The 15,925-nt window shown below is 40.9% G+C and overlaps 1 protein-coding gene across 3 annotated transcripts in view; it reads right to left on the bottom strand.

Moving 5' to 3' along the window:
• Nucleotides 1-204: 204 nt before the first annotated feature.
• The window catches only part of LYPD6B (LY6/PLAUR domain containing 6B), a 42,105-nt gene continuing 26,384 nt past the window's right edge, over nt 205-15,925 (bottom strand). Inside the window, exons 1-6 of one of the 3 annotated variants that reach the window (XM_031057551.1) lie at nt 7,706-7,744; nt 7,111-7,205; nt 5,852-6,006; nt 4,747-4,845; nt 2,449-2,579; nt 205-1,058 (exon numbers count right to left, since the gene is read on the bottom strand). In XM_031057551.1, the coding sequence (XP_030913411.1) occupies nt 885-1,058; nt 2,449-2,579; nt 4,747-4,845; nt 5,852-6,006; nt 7,111-7,205; nt 7,706-7,729 (678 nt within the window). In that variant the 5' untranslated portion in view covers nt 7,730-7,744 and the 3' untranslated portion in view covers nt 205-884. Of the gene's footprint in view, nt 1,059-2,448; nt 2,580-4,746; nt 4,846-5,851; nt 6,007-7,110; nt 7,206-7,705; nt 7,745-15,925 lie in introns of those variants that run through there. The other 2 variants (XM_014312340.2, XM_031057558.1) reach the window with 2 other exon arrangements.

Genomic DNA, 15,925 nt, shown 5'->3' on the forward strand with positions numbered 1-15,925 from the left:
TTTTTTAAGGGAGCAGCTCCAAATCTCTTTTTTGAGTCAGTTTAAGTGATCCATCCTTCCTGAAAACATCCATCAGGACAAAAAAATTCCTGGAAAAAACCTGTGCAAATCAAGAGAGAACACAGCAGAATTCCCTCCTTATTTATTCCAAGTGCTCACTTGGAATTTTTAGGATAATGAAGCTGCTTGACCATAGCTGTGATTTCGAAGTAGTGATATCCCAGTATCACAAAAATAATATTTTTGTGTTATTCTGAGGGGACACTCAATTGCAAGGAAATAAGCCCTTTGCTTTGAAAGATCAGGAATTCTGCTCTGAGTGCTCCAACAGGCTTTTAAGCAATTCTACATTTCCCACAGCTTCAAAACAGAAGGAGCATGAGGCATTTTACAGAAAGAAAAAAAAAAATTTGTATTATTGCCAGGAGAAATAAGAGCTCTGATCAAGCAGAAAAAAAACCAACCTCGTATTTGTTCTCTATGAAAACCAGAGGTGTTCTCTATGAAATCAAGATAAGCTCAGACACACCTTGATAAGAAACTCTGAGTTGTTTATGCACATTAAAGGTTTAAATTCCCACCTTTCCACATCATCCACCCAAAGCTCCTTTCAATTGTGATTGTCACAGTCCTGTCCCAAAAACCAAAAAAGTGTGCATTTTCCTCAGAGAATAGGGATTTAAAACTTGATTCCTCCCCACTGGAGGGTTTTTGTGGGGTTTATTTCCAACACTGCCGGGGAAGGATTCCCACTACAACACCCAAGGAGTTCGGGACGCGCCTCTCCGTAAATCCGCTGGGATGAAATCAGTGACTTCTCCTTGGAGACCCGGCAGGTTCCCGGCCCGGGGGCTGTCCCAGCAGCTCTGTCTGGGGGTGCTGTGTCAGGACAGTGCCAGTGTCACCAGTGTCACCAGTGGCAGCAGCGTCAGCAGGCCAGGCAGGGCGCAGCTGCCCGCGGCCGCCCTGCGCGCCTGCAGCACGGCGAACACCGCGTTGGTGGCGTTGGTGGGGATCTCCACGTTGCAGATCATGCCTTCACAGCAGGAAACACACTCCTGCTGGGACAAAAGGGTCGTTAGCTCACGGTAATTAACTCGGGGTAATTAATTCGGGGGGATTCATTCGAGGTGATTAATTCAGGGCGGTTTTAAGAGAGAAATGCGCGTTTAGTGTCTCGAAGCTGAGCTCAACAGACCCATCCTGGCCAGAGCAGCAGGTGGAGCAGATACGCTAAAAATCATCCTAAAATCCAATTTATCCATGAATCAATTCTCCAAACCAGGAGTGCAGTTTTTTCCTGGAGTCGCTCATCCCCAGGTGTGTCCCCAAGCTGAGGTGGGATGTCACAGAGCCACACTGGCACTGCAGAAAACAGAGCTTCCCTTCCTAACACATCCGCTCAAAATCTGCTCTGCAACCTTCCAGGTTCCAGCTTTTCTTTAAGCTGAAAAATTCTGTCTCAAAAAACTTTGCTCCCACTCAGTTTTCCCCTCCAGGTTTTGTGGTCTGTGCAGAGCATGCAGAAATCCCATTGTTCCCAGCTCCTGGCACATTCTTCTGGAAAAACCGGACCTGGAGTGGCCACCTCCAGACCCAGGAGCAGGGCAGGAGTAGGGTGGGAGCAGGGCAGGATTAGGGCAGGTGCAGGGTCTGAGTAGAGCAGGAGCAGGGCACAGCAGGAGCATGACAGGAGTATGGCAGGAATCAGGCAGGAATAGGGCAGGAGTAGAGCAGGAGCAGGGCACAAGTGGAGCAGGAGCAGGGTATGAGTAGAGCAGGAGCAAGGTAGAGCAGAGCAGTAGAGCAGGAATAGAGCAGGAGCAGGGCAGAGCAGGAGCAGAGCACGAGTAGAGCAGAAGAGGACAGGCATAGGGCAGAAACAGGGCAGAACATGAGTAGAGCAGGAGTAAGGCAGGAGCAGGGCACAAGTAGAGCAGGAACAGGGTACGCATAGAACAGGAGCAGGGCAAAGCAGAGCACGAGTAGAGTAGAAGAGGACAGGAATAGGGCAGGAACAGGGCAGAACATGAGCAGAGCAGGAGTAAGGCAGGAGCAGGGCACAAGTAGAGCAGGAACAGGGTACGCATAGAACAGGAGCAGGGCAAAGCAGAGCAGGAGCAGAGCAGGAGTAGAACATGAGCAGGACACCAGCAGACAGCGCAGAGCAGGAGTAGAGCAGGAGGAAGGTATGAGTAGAGCATGAGTAAAGCAGGAATAGGGCAGGAACGGGACATGAGAAGGACACGAGCAGGGCAAAGCAGGAGCAGAGCAGGAGTAGAACACGAGCAGGACATGAGCAGGCAGCACAGAGCAGGAGTAGAGCAGGAGCCGAGCAGGAGCAGGGTATGAGTAGAGCAGGAGCAGGGCAGGAGCAGAGCAGGAGCAGGGTATGAGCAGGGTACGAGTAGAGCAGGAGCTGAGCAGGAGCAGGCAGTCAGCGCTGACCGTGTGGCCGCTGTCCCCGCGGCGGTGGCAGCCCACCAGGTGACACTCCTCGCCCGTGGCGCATCTCTTGGTGACCGAGGTGCTCTCCCCGCGCGCCGTGAACAGGTGGGCGGTCAGGCAGTACCGCGTGCCTGCAAAGCAATCCAGAGCTTGATTAACATCAATAAACACAAATCTGGAGTTTGACTGCCATCATTAAAAGGAATTCTGGAGTTTGGTTCCCATCATTAAAATCAATTCTGGAGTTTGATTCCCACCAATAAACACAAATCTGGAGTTGGATTCCCATCATTAAAGGGAATCTGGAGTCGGATTCCCATCATTAAAACGAATCTGGAGTTTGATTCCCATCATTAAAAGGAATCTGGAGTTTGATTCCCATCATTAAAAGGAATCTGGAGTTTGATTCCCATCATTAAAAGGAATTCTGGAGTCTGACTGCCATCGCTGATCCGTCAGAACAGCCTCTCACATCTACACACAGCTCAGCAAATCATCCCCAGAAAATGGCTCTGCAGAATCATCTGCAACTTGATGAAAAGAGCATTTAGCAAGAAATTAATTCCTGTGAAATCTCAGCTGACCCTTCCAACCTCCAGCAAGGCTGCTTGGATTGGAGTTACTAATTAGCACCATCATCCGCAGGTTTATTTTTGTTTCTCTCCTCTTTCTGGCAGCAGGTTCCTGCCAAAAAGGTTTGTTTCAAAACCAAAAGGCTGGTTTCAGGTTTGTTTCCTCATTCCTCTGCTCTGCTCCTTCCCCTTTCCCAGCGCTCCCGTGAATGTCACCGGGGTGAAAAATGAGGAAACGTTTCCAGTCTGCTCTGAGCTCTATCCTCCCCAGCACAGGTGTGAGCCCCGGTCAGGCAGGTCCTGCTGCTCACCAAGAACAGGAAATTTCGGGATGGCATCCAAAGGGAAGGGAATAAAGCTACAGAGGAAATTCTTCAGGTTTTTTAAACAACATCTTTAAATTAACTCTTGGGAACCACATCATTATATATATATATATACACAGAGAAACATATATAGGTAATTAATATGGATGTATTATTAAAATTCTATTTGGATATTAATTTTTGTTATATAAAACCGGGGGATGGAGATAAATAATTTTTCACTGTTGCTTTACAACCCTGAAGAAAATAAAGCTACAGAGGAAATTCTTCAGATTTTTTTAAACAAGATTAAAATTAACTCTTGGGAAGCACATCATTATATATACACACAGAGAAACACATGTAGTTAATTAATATTGATGTAATCTTAAAAAATCTGGATATTAATATTTTTGTTACACATTATATAAAACTGAGATAGATGGAGATAAATAATTTTTCACTGTTGCTTTACACTCTGAAGAGAATAAAGCTACAGTGGAAATTCTTCATGTTTTTTAAACAAGATTAAAATGAACTCTTGGAAAGGACATAATTATATACACAGAGACACACAAGTAGTTCATGAATATTGACATATTATTAAAAATCTGTATATTGTTATATATTACATAAAATGGAGAGATGGAGATAAATAATTTTTCCCTGTTGCTTTACACTCTAAAAGAGAATAAAGCCACAGTGGAAATTCTTCACGTTTTTAAAACAAGATTAAATTTAACTCTTGGAAAGGGCATAATTATATACACAGAGACACACAAGTAGTTCATGAATATTGACATATTATTAAAAAATCTGTATATTGTTATATATTACATAAAACAGAGAGAGATGGAGATAAATAATTTTTCACAGTTGCTTTACACTCTGAGGAGAATAAAGCTACAGAGGAAATTCTTCAGGTGCTTTAAACAAGATTAAAATTAACTCTTGGGTGGCACATCATTATATATACACACAGGGAAACATACATATAATATATGGTATTATATTCAAATAATATATTAATAATAGGTAATTAATACGGATGTATTATAAAAATATGAAAACTATTTTAATACTGTTGTATTAAAACATTAATATTATCTTCAATATTAATATTTAATTTAATATTAATACATTAACATTATTTTACATGCTTGTATATTGATATTTTTGTTATATATTATATAAAACAGAGAGAGATGGAGATAAATAACTTCTCCCTGTTGCTTTACACTCTGGAATGGCCAAAATTGTCACATCAGCAGAAAATTCCCGACTCAGCATTACCAACAACAAAACTGCTGGCACATTAATTAATGCCATGCATGAGCCAGACTTCTCCAAGGGGGTGAGTCAGGGAAAAGCAAGTTTGAATATCACAAATATTTAATATTTCCTTATCCAGGCTTACTCACTTTCAGGACACCACCTGTCCTCAGCCCATCTGTTGCAGTTGTAGTTGTCCACTGCGTTGTCACAGGTAAAGCACTTGAAACTGTTTGGGAATGGAGTGGCTTGGAAAGGGTTAAAAAAGCATTAAAATGCAGTCAGGTGGGAAGCACTGAGAGAAAAAAATGTAAAATATCCAAAATGATGCTGGTACACGCATGTATTTACAGAAATAAATTATATACATTTACATCTTTTCACTGTTAGACAAATAAAACGAGTTCGGCAGAAAGCTTTTTTTTTTCCTCTCTAGGCTTGAACTCAAAGTATTTCCTCATGTTTTCACTCCCATAATCCAGAATTGAGGCAGTGGTGGGGAAAGCAGGGAAGAGGGAAGAGTTTATCTCCCTCCTCGTGGGGCAAACATAAATCTCCATTTTCCTTTGATGGAAAAACTGCATTTTCAAATCTTGATCTCCAGCTGGGAAGGAGAAGTTGGATCCTTTAAACAAAAGCTCTTTTAAAATCTAATTTCCATTATTTCAATGAACTACTGGAAGGTGCAGGGTTCATCAGGGGCAGGTATTATTTCCAGCTATTATATCCTGGCTGCTTTGACGATGCAGATAATGCAAATGAAGGGATGGAACACTGGTGATGCCAGATAAGAGGCAAAAAAAAAATATTCCATTAGTGCCAACTGGCTTCACAGGTCCCACGAGGTTTTTAATTACCTTCAGAGTGAATTAATTGCATGCAGCAACACCTATTCCTCCCCTTACAAAACCCCCAACAAGATAAAAGACCAAAACCACCTGTTCTGGGTTATTTACAAGGAAGCCGCCGCACAATTTCCTCTGCAGGGACACAGAAACAACACAAGAAAAGCCCTTGAAATGCCAAAGTCCTCGTGCACCCTTTAATTCGGCAACGATGTGATTTATTTTCATTTAGTCAACTTGTCAAACATTAAGGACAAAGTGCTGTGGGGTGAGAAGCAGAATGTTTATTTTTAAAGTTTCTGTGGAGACGAACTGCTGAAACGCAAAGGACCGGGAGGCAAATAATTCCAATTTTAAGCTAGAATTCCGTAGAGAAAAGGCCAGAATTCCACAAAAAAAGGCTACTTACGGTCTAGAGGAGGCCTGATGTTGTGGAAGTTGATGTTCTCAGCTGCAGCCCAATGTCCTGAGAGGATGAGGAATTGGAGAACGGCCGCGGCCAGCGCGCGCCGCAACGCTCCTATGCTGGGCATCACTGCACAGGGAAACCCCCAGCCCTCAGGCCTGGAACAGCAAGGGAACACATTATTATTGTTGTTTAGGGGGAATTGTGAGCATCTGAGCTGCGGGACGGTGAATTTCCTGCCAAATCCTGCCGGGAGCGCGGAGATGCAGCCGGGAACGCCGGCGAGCGGCGGAGCGGCGCAAAGCTGAGCTGGTGGTGCCTTCTGCTGGCCAGAACTCCTCACCGAGGGCTGGGACTTGCAAAATCAACTCAAATTCACGTTATTCCTCTCATCTATTTGGCCTCCTGAGCCTTAAAAGTTCCTCAAAAGGATTCCTAAAAATCAGCAGGATTGAGGTCCTTTAGGTCCAGCTTGAAACATTGTGGGATAAACAGCACTAAATGCAGAGAAATCTCAATTTTAACACCAACAACCAATCCCTTGCCTGAGATAAATAAATTTCCCTTCAGGCACGCCGCATCATCTGAATTTTAAGTGCACTTTGCACTGTCACACCATTAAAATTTTTGAGTGTAAATTCAATTTATTTGTTTTTAAGTGCATCCCAAGGGAATGCTAAGGAAGAAGGCACAGACGTGTTGGAGAAGGGGCAGGGTGGAAAGTTCACATGGATGAAATGCAATCACCCAAAAATCCATTTATTTGGGGCCCCCTGGGTGCTCTGCCAAGGCTTTAGAGAGAAGAACTGAGCATTTTGCACAGGCTGGGATTCAGATTTCCACACCTCCAGACAAACCCAAGGAATTGTGGCAAATTCCAGCGACCCTGGAGCGTGGTTCAGATATTACAAATCACAACCTCGCTCCTCCCATGCAAATTCCCAGCAGGACAAACAAGCTGGAGTGGAGGCTCCTGCCAAACCAGAGCCAAAGGCATTCCCTCCAAACTTCCAGGCACACCCTGGCCAGGCTGGAAATGGTGCTCAGCAGAGATTTCCAGGAATTTCCCTCTTTTCCCTGCGTTTTTTGGATTGGTTGGGGTTTTTCCTTTTCCAGTGGAGATGGTTTTGCCAACCAAGCAAACAGCAGAATTTTAGGATTTGTGAATTTTATTGTCAATTTAACCCTACTGCTTGAGATCTGCTTATTAAACCTTGGCTTTATGGATATATTTCAGGAGAAATTCCAGAGTCCCAGCCTACCTCTGCTCCCTGTGTACTTCCAACTCTCTTTTCCATAGGATGGTCCAGATTTCCTCTGGCTGCAGCCCAGGATCTGAAGGATTAAGCAGAAGAATCTGTAGAGAACAAACAGCAACAGATCACCGAAATTCTGTTTTCAAGACACAAATGAGCATTAAATTAAGATAAAAACCAGGATTTTATAATGAAGTATTTGCAGAAGCACTTGAGCTACACAATATGCCTCTCACTGAGTGCCGTGGCACTGCAGAAATTGAAATTCCCTCCTTCCTGGGATAGTCCAGCGCCATGAAAGACAAATAAAAGACAAAAAGTGAAGGGATGAGGCTCAGCCCAGCCCTGAGGATGAGTTTCCTCCAGGAAAACCACTGCTGAGAGATGGCCTGGGTGGGACCACACCAGTGAACATTCCCATTCCACAGATTTCCCAACTTTCCCGAGGATTCTGCCCAAGACAGCAGCACAGACCAGCAGCAAGGGAACCTGAGGGAGTGAAGAGAAATGAACAAACAGGTCCCCCCAAAGTGTGGAGCTGATCCAACTCCTGGAATTCCAAGGCTGCAACTTCCAGCGCCACATTCCTGACCCAAATCACCTCATCCTTGTGCTCCTGCACCATCAGGGATCCAGATTTCCTGACTCCAAAAAGGCTCCAAAACCTTAAAAATGCTGGAGGGATGTTGGTAACCAGATGAGAAGAGTCTTTTCTGTGCGTCAAGTCCTCACTCTCCTTCCTGGATCCCTTGCAAATAACTGTGTTTATCCTGGAATTCCAGGATGGAAGGGAATTTAAAGCTCATCCAGTTCCACCTCCCTTCCACTTCCACACCTTCAGCTTGCTCCAAGCCCTTCCAACCTGGCCTGGGACATTTAAATCCTTGGAATATCCTGATTATACCCTTGGAAAAGCTCAAGCAACCCAGTTTTGACCAAGAATTTCACAAAATTACAGCGCACTTCAAGCATTTTTAAATCATTTCTGCAGGAAGGGAGGGAACAGAATCACTCCAACATTTCCAAGGCTTCTCTCCCTGTCCTGTATTTGCTGCTGGCTGAAGGAAACTCTGCCTTTACGGGCTGTAACTGGATCTGAAGCACCTGGGCAGAAATAAAAGGCACAATTCCACGTGTGCCAGTTTGCTGCAGACCCCCCTGCTCCCCTCCTCCGGGCTCCTCCGGCTTTCCCTCGTGCCAAATGGAAAATCTGAGGGAATATAAACACACAAAAAAAAAAAAAAAAAAAAAAAAAAAAGCCACTCTGGCTGGGGGCAAGGCTCAGCGAATCGACCTCCCAACCTGGTGCAGTCAAAGGTGTCCTTGTTTGCCAATAAATAATGGATGTTGTTTGCCGTGGCTTGGTTACACAGCTGCACCACGAGGGCGTTCTCCAGTCAAATAAGAAAATATTGGCCCCCAAAAAATGGCTTTCATATCTCACCCAGGATCTTTCAAAAGCTTATTTTCTTCCCAGAGCCTTATCTCTGTGGAGCTGGCAGATAATATTATCGAGCAGAGTGAGTAAATGTTTCATTAGGCCCAATTAAGAGCTCTCATTAATGAGGGGGAGGGGGGGGAAATGTCACAACATGGAAGATTAACTTATATAAACAGGAGCAAACAGGGAGCTCCAGCTTTCCTGGGGGAGGGAAAACAACCCAAAAGGGAAGGGCTGGGTGCTACGAAAACCCCCTGTGACTAAAACCCATTTCAAGAAAACAGCCAGGAAACACAACGGCTGAAATAATTAAAATATTCCAGAAGGCTGGGACCTTGCAGGGTGTGATGGAAAAGTGGGAAGCAGCATCCCCGCTTTCTGATTTTAATAAAATTCCAGCCTGTTTTTCCTGGCAGGCTCACTGGAGGATTAGCAGATTGAGCATCAGATATGGAATGCAAATGAAACTTCCTGCTGTCATTCAGTAAGCAATTTTCAGGTGCCGTTAGATAATTGCAAATGCTTCTGTTGGGCTTGTTAAATTGCACTTCGGGACAGGGGAGCTCCACAGGCAGAAAGGAATTTTCTGTTTGGGGCTGGAAAGGTAAAACCCAACAGCTGACGTGGCCCTGCCACAAATCCCAAAGGGCACAGAGGAAATTCAGCTTGGCTGAAAGGGCAGAAAGAGCTCCCTGGCTGCCCCAGTCTCATGTTCTCCTCTGGAGACCGTTTAATTCCTGAAAAACTCAGCCAGGGAACAAGTGGGCAGAACAAATTTTTAAAAACCCCCAAATTTTCTTTGGGAAACAAGCAGACGCATTTAAAATGAAAAGGTGGGGGAAAGCGAATATTTTGACAATTAAATAAAGATTAATAATGAAATAACGATTAAAGCACCCCAACAATTATTCCAGATCTGCAAATTGAAAGCTCTTTGCTATGGAAGTTTTATCTTTTTTTTTCCCTGCTGAGTTAAGTCTGTATTTTTTCACTTTTTGCCTCACAGCACGTTATTATTAGCACAACACACACCCCAGAAAAACAGATTTTACATCACACTGACAGACATCTGCAAGGAGCAACAGCGACGGAATCCAAGTGAACTCATCCACCGGATCTTGAACCACCACAATTTCCTTTGGCTGCACCCAGAACCCCTCTTGGAACGAAAATTTGGCCTTAATTACCAGAAATTACCGAGTTCTTTATCTGAGATCTTGTAAAAGTGAGGCACAACATGGTTTTAGCTCGGGGCAGGGTGCTGGCATGGGAGGTGTCTGCCTGCACCAAGCACACGAGATGATTTCAGAAAGAAAATAATCCCTGATGAACACGATAAACCTGGGAAGCACCACTAGGGTGAAGGGTTTGTGAGCTGAAAACAGGGAACGAAAAGTGCATTATTCCTTTCACACCTCAAACTGACACTCAGTTAATGTCAGTTAACTTCAGCTTAAAATCCAGAACCCCCCATCGTGCCTGGATGGATTTTTCCCCATGTGCAAAATAATTCATTTTGTCTGAAAATCCATTAATGAGATTAAATTCCTGCCAGTTTTCCATCTCCTCAAAGAGCTGAGCTTTGCCAAAGCCAAAAGTTGAGTTTGGAACACAAACTCACTTTTATACCTCACCTGCAGCTGGTTTAAATCTCCCCCTCACCTGTGCAAGGCTGGAAACTGGAATTTAATATGGCTCTGGAGAAAAGAGATTACAGGAATAAGCAGCTTTTTTTTTTTTCTTTCCTTGAAACAAAATTAAATGCACAGGCCCCAAACAGGTTTCATCCTATAGATGAAAAGAATATGTATATTTTTTAAAAGAATATATTCTTTTAAAAAATATATGTTCGCACATATATAGGAGGGTGGATGTGGAGTTGGTGGGGGAATAATTGCTGTGTTCTCAAGGTTGAGTTTTGTAAATTGAATTTTTCCTTCTGCATAAATAAGCTGTGTTCTCATGGTTGAGTTTTGTAAATTGAATTTTTCCTTCTGCATAAATAAGCTGTGTTCTCATGGTTGAGTTTTGTAAATTGAATTTCCCTTTCAGGTTTTTTTTTTTAAGCCTGGAGAATTCCACAGAACAAAATTACCCAGCCAGGGGAAATCTCCCCTTTCCACGATGCCAGGGAAAGACAGAGGAAGCAATAAACTTTATTACAGAGGGGAAAAAAGAGGTTCAACAACCTTTTGAAATAAGAGAAGTTTATGCTGCAATTCTGGGCTCTCACTTACCCACCATGAAAGGACTTTGGGGGCTGAAAAGGGGAAAAAAACCAAAGCCAACATTCCTGACAATTCAGGGGATGTGTAATGGTCGGGATAAAGGGATGCTCATCCAAAAAACCTCCTCAGTGCCCACAGGAAGTGTCTTAAAATGTTCTAAACATTGTCATACCTACAAAGAAATGGATGCAGCAGCTGAAGGGAACAGTGTGGAATATTGTGCACCTGGTCCCTTCCTCTGCCTCTGATAGAAAAGAATTCCATCTGTATTATATATAGATATTTTTATATATACATACAAATATATTCTTTTAAAAGATTGAATGAATATATATATTTTATGTATATATATATGTATGTATGAAATTATTATATTCTTTCAAAAGATGGAATGAATATATGTATTTTTATATATTAATATATTATAATATATTTAAAATAAAAATATCCATTAAACCTTTTAAAAGAATATAATAAATGAATAATAATAAATGAATGAATATATGTATTTTATATATATATATTCATATATATTATTATATTTACTATTATTATAGTATATATATATATATATACTATTATTATATATATAAAATACACATATTCATTCCATATTCTAAAAGAATATAACATATTCATACATATATAATTGTATATTAATTCAATCTTTTTAAAGGATATAATATATTAATATATATAATTATATATATAAAATATATATATTCATTCCATCTTTTAAAAGAATGTAATATATTCATATATCTATAATATATACATTTATAATTGAAGATATTCATTCCCCCTGCCCTGTCTGCCTCCCTCAATCATCTCCCCAAATCCTTGGCTGCTTAAGGTCATTTAATGGAAGGAATTTCTGACCTGGGGACAATGGGTGTAATTAATGAAAATTTATAGATTTAACAAAAGAAAACTGAATATATTATCAATAATAACAAAAATTTAATTTTCTCTTTAGTTTCAACACAAAGGCTGATTAGACTGAAGTACAGAACTCCAAAATAAATCAATCTTTTTCTGTGTATTGTGCTGCTTTCCCCTGGATTTCAGGATTTATAGGAACAAAAAAATGCAGAGAAGACCCTAAGGATGGAGACCTGCAACTTGATGGAAAAATCGGGAATTCCTCATCTTGGGAAAGGAGCAGGGATGTGGGAGAGGGCAGTGAGAGCAGGGCAGGGTGCAGGGAGGAGGTGCCAGAAGGAGAAAAATTGAATTTACAACATTCAGCCATGAAACCACAGCTTTTTTTATGCAGAAGGAAAAATTCAATTTACAAAACTCAACTAGGAAAACACAGCTTTTTTATGCAGGAAGGAGAAAAACTGAATTTACAAAATTCAGCCATGAAAACATAGTGTCTTTATGCAGAAGGAAAAATTAAATTTACAGAACTCAACCATGAAAAGACTGATTTTTTATGCAGAAGGAGAAAAATTGAATTTACAAAATTCAGCCCTGAAAACACTGCTTTTTTATGCAGAAGGAAAAAAATTGAATTTACAAAATTCAGCCATGAAAACACAGTGTCTTTATGCAGAAGGAAAAATTCAACTTGCAAAACTCAACTCTGAAAACACAGCTTTTTTATGTAGAAGGAAAAAACTGAATTTATAAAACTGAACCATTAAAACACAGCTTTTTTACGCAGGAAGGAGAAAAATTGAATTTACAAAATTCAGCCATGAAAACACTGCTTTTTTATGCAGAAGGAAAAAATTGAATTTACAAAACTGAACCATTAAAACACAGCTTTTTTATGCAGAAGGAAAAATTCAATTTACAAAACTCAACCATGAGAACATTGCAATTGTTACCCCGCCAATTCCACACCCACCCTTCAGTTCTCCCTGTAAAAACCTACAGCAGGGTGAGCAACAAAATCTATAGGATGAGACCTATTTGGGGGCTGGCGCTCCTCTGATGGATTGAGAACAGTCCTGAAAGCAAAAATCCCATTAAAATATTCACCAGCTTCTTCCAAAGAACTCAAATCGCAAAAAATAATCTATTAAATATTATGGCAGGAAGGATTTTAAGGTCAAAAACCAAACTCGTTGGCCAAGAAGAGAATAAAAATTTCTACTTTTCCTCACAGGAAAAAGAATGAATTTAGCATTAAAAATTTCATGTATATTTTGCTTTTTGCAGCCATTTAAGCATAAAAATACCATTTTTTCCTGGGCCAGACTGAGGAGATTTTGCTTTTTGCAGCCATTTAAGGATAAAAACACCAATTTTGCCTGGACCAGAGTGAGGAGATGCTGGAGCAGGGGCGGAATTCCTCCAGCTCTTATCAGACACTGCAGAAACAGCACAAAGTGCTGGGCAAAGATAAAGTTCTCCAGCTGCTGTTATCAAAAATGGGGTCAAAAAGTTAACTCGGGCAGAGTTTTATGGCTTAAGCCCCTTAAATAAAACCAAATTTGGAGAGAAAAGAGGGGCACGTGAGAAGTGAGGCAAAGACAAGAGATGAGATATGGAAAGGGCTGGACCAAGAGCAGATTAATGGAAATAATCAAAATAATCAATAGCCAGGCTCAAGAAAATTAATTAACTGCTGGATGAGCCTCCAGGGAAATCATTCCAAATGAGTAATTAGCATTATTCATAATAAGGTTTAAGTGCTCTCCAAAAAGTCAATATCAAGGAAAGGAAAATGTCCATTTATTTCATTAAGACATATAATAAAGAAAACCTAATAAATAAGACATAAAATAAATAAAGCCTAATAAAAACTAATAAATTGACATTAAAATATCAATATATTAGGTTAAGACTTGGAAAGGTCCAATTTCCAACTTGCAAACCTCTCCCATGAAAGACAACTCCCCAGCTTTCCCATTTTTCTAATGTTAAGGAATAATTTCATACCTTAAAAATTATTCAATCCTTGCCAGACTGGGAGGCATTTGCAGGCAGCCAGAAATGTTGTGTTTTTATAGACACACGTGGAATTTTACAATTAATAACCGCAAAAGAAGCAGATTTGTCAGGAAAAAAGTCAAACCCGAAGTAGCAGGCCCCCAAATTACATATATATATATATAAACCCAAAACATATAATTTTTATTTAATTTTTATGTAAATATATATTTTAATAGAAATATATTATAAATATAATATATGAATACAACTATGTAATAAGTAAAAATAAAAATGTATATGTCTACATAAATAGATATTCTAAATAGAATATATAACTAATATAGTAAAATATATATAATATTATATGATCTATATAATATATAATAAATAGAATATAACATAATATAATACAATATAATATAATGTAATATAATATATTAATTATATATTGGATTTCAAAATCCAATCTGTAATTTAGTGGGATTATGTCCATTCCTAAAGAACAGAAACAGCCAGGATTTACCCAACCAGTGCTGAAATTAAAGGAAAAAGGAACATTTTGTCCATGAAAAATGGAGACCCATGGGAATTCCTGCAGAGGAGAAGGAAAATCCTCCAGGTGATGACCACAAGGACCTTTACTGATAAACCAGGATGAATTTAACCCAGCTAGGGCTGGATTTACACCCAGGTGTAAATCTGGTGTAGAGCTGGGAGCCAAAACCAGGCTCCTTCTCCATCTTTATGACCATTCTGAATACAAATCTTTAGAAAATAAATGTTATATCCAGGATCTCCCCCCACCCCAAGGAGCAGCAATTTTGCTGTTGGGATCATCTCCTGCCCGTGTTTGCTAAACTCCTCCGAGCTGGCAGAATTCCCTGAGCCTGGAATGGCCCCAAAACCAGAACTCTGACAGCTTTTGCAGCCTTCTGGCCTCTCTTCAAAGGCTGGGGAAAACAGGGTGGGGTGAAGAAAAAATCAAATAATCCCAATTTAATGATGAGCAGAGCTGCAGAATCCCATCCAGGTGAAATCCTCCTGCTTTGTGCCACAGGTACCTCCCGGGCCTGGAAAGCTGGGACTGCAACCCTTGGCACCAGGAGCACCTGGGATGCTCCTCCTCACCCAGCTGGGGGAATTTTTGGTTATTTTGCTCCATTTTTTTTGTTATTCTTTGTTATTTTCCTCCATTTTTTGTTATTTTGCTCCAGGTTGGAGGTTCTGGGGCTGGGACAAGGTAGGGAGGTGGAGGCGTGGCTGTGTCATCCCAATGCTCAAAAAAATTTCCTCTTTTTCTTACTTGATTTGTGGTTTTTGGGGTCATCCATCATTTCTCTTTATTCTCCTTGCTCTCCTCATTATTCCTGGGAAATCTGAATGTTTTACCCCCTCCTTTAAGAAACAGTGAGAGGAAGGAGCAGAAATGAGGGATGGAAGAGAAGGAAAACCCAAGATGAGCCTTGAGAGAGCACAAATCCCAGCAGAAATGTCCTTAAACTGAATGCTTACACTGAATTCTGCTCAATTTTTTGGTATTTTGCTCCAATTTTGTTATTTTTTGTTATTCTGCTCCATTTGTTGTCATTTTATGTTATTCTGCTCCAGGTTGGAGGCTCTGGGAGTGGGACTAGGCAGGGAGATGGAGGTGTGGCTGTGTCCTCCCAATGCTCAAAAAAATTTCCTCTTTTTCTTACTTGATTTGTGGTTTTTGGAGTCATCCATCATTTCTCTTTATTCTCCTTGCTCTCCTCATTATTCCTGGGAACCAGCAGAAATGTCCTTAAACTGAATGAAACAGCCAGAGGGAGGAGCAGAAATCAGGGGTGGAAGAGAAAGAAACCTAAGATGAGCCTTGAGAGAGCACAAATCCCAGCAGAAATGTCCTTAAACTGAATTCTTACACAGAATTTTCCTCAATTTTTTGTTATTTTTTGTTATTCTGCTCCATTTTTGGGGGGTTTTTTTGGTTATTCTGCTCCATTTGTTGTCATTTTTTGTTATTCTGCTCCAGGTTGGAGTTTCTGGAGCCGGGACAAGGCAGGGAGATGGAGGCGTGGCTGTGTCCTCCCAATGCTCAAAAAAATTTCCTCTTTTTGTGCAAATCCAGGAATCTTTTTGTGCTCCTATTTCCTTTTTTTGCTGAGCTGCAAAAATTTTATAATTTTTTATTATTATTATTATTATTATCATTATTCCCTGATTTTACAACTCCCTATTCCAACCATCTAAATGCATCCCTCAGGTTTAGTGTGACCCCTGACAT

This window comes from Geospiza fortis, unplaced genomic scaffold (genome assembly GCF_000277835.1).
Source record: "Geospiza fortis unplaced genomic scaffold, GeoFor_1.0 scaffold112, whole genome shotgun sequence".
In the NCBI taxonomy this organism is placed as follows: Eukaryota; Metazoa; Chordata; class Aves; order Passeriformes; family Thraupidae; genus Geospiza; species Geospiza fortis.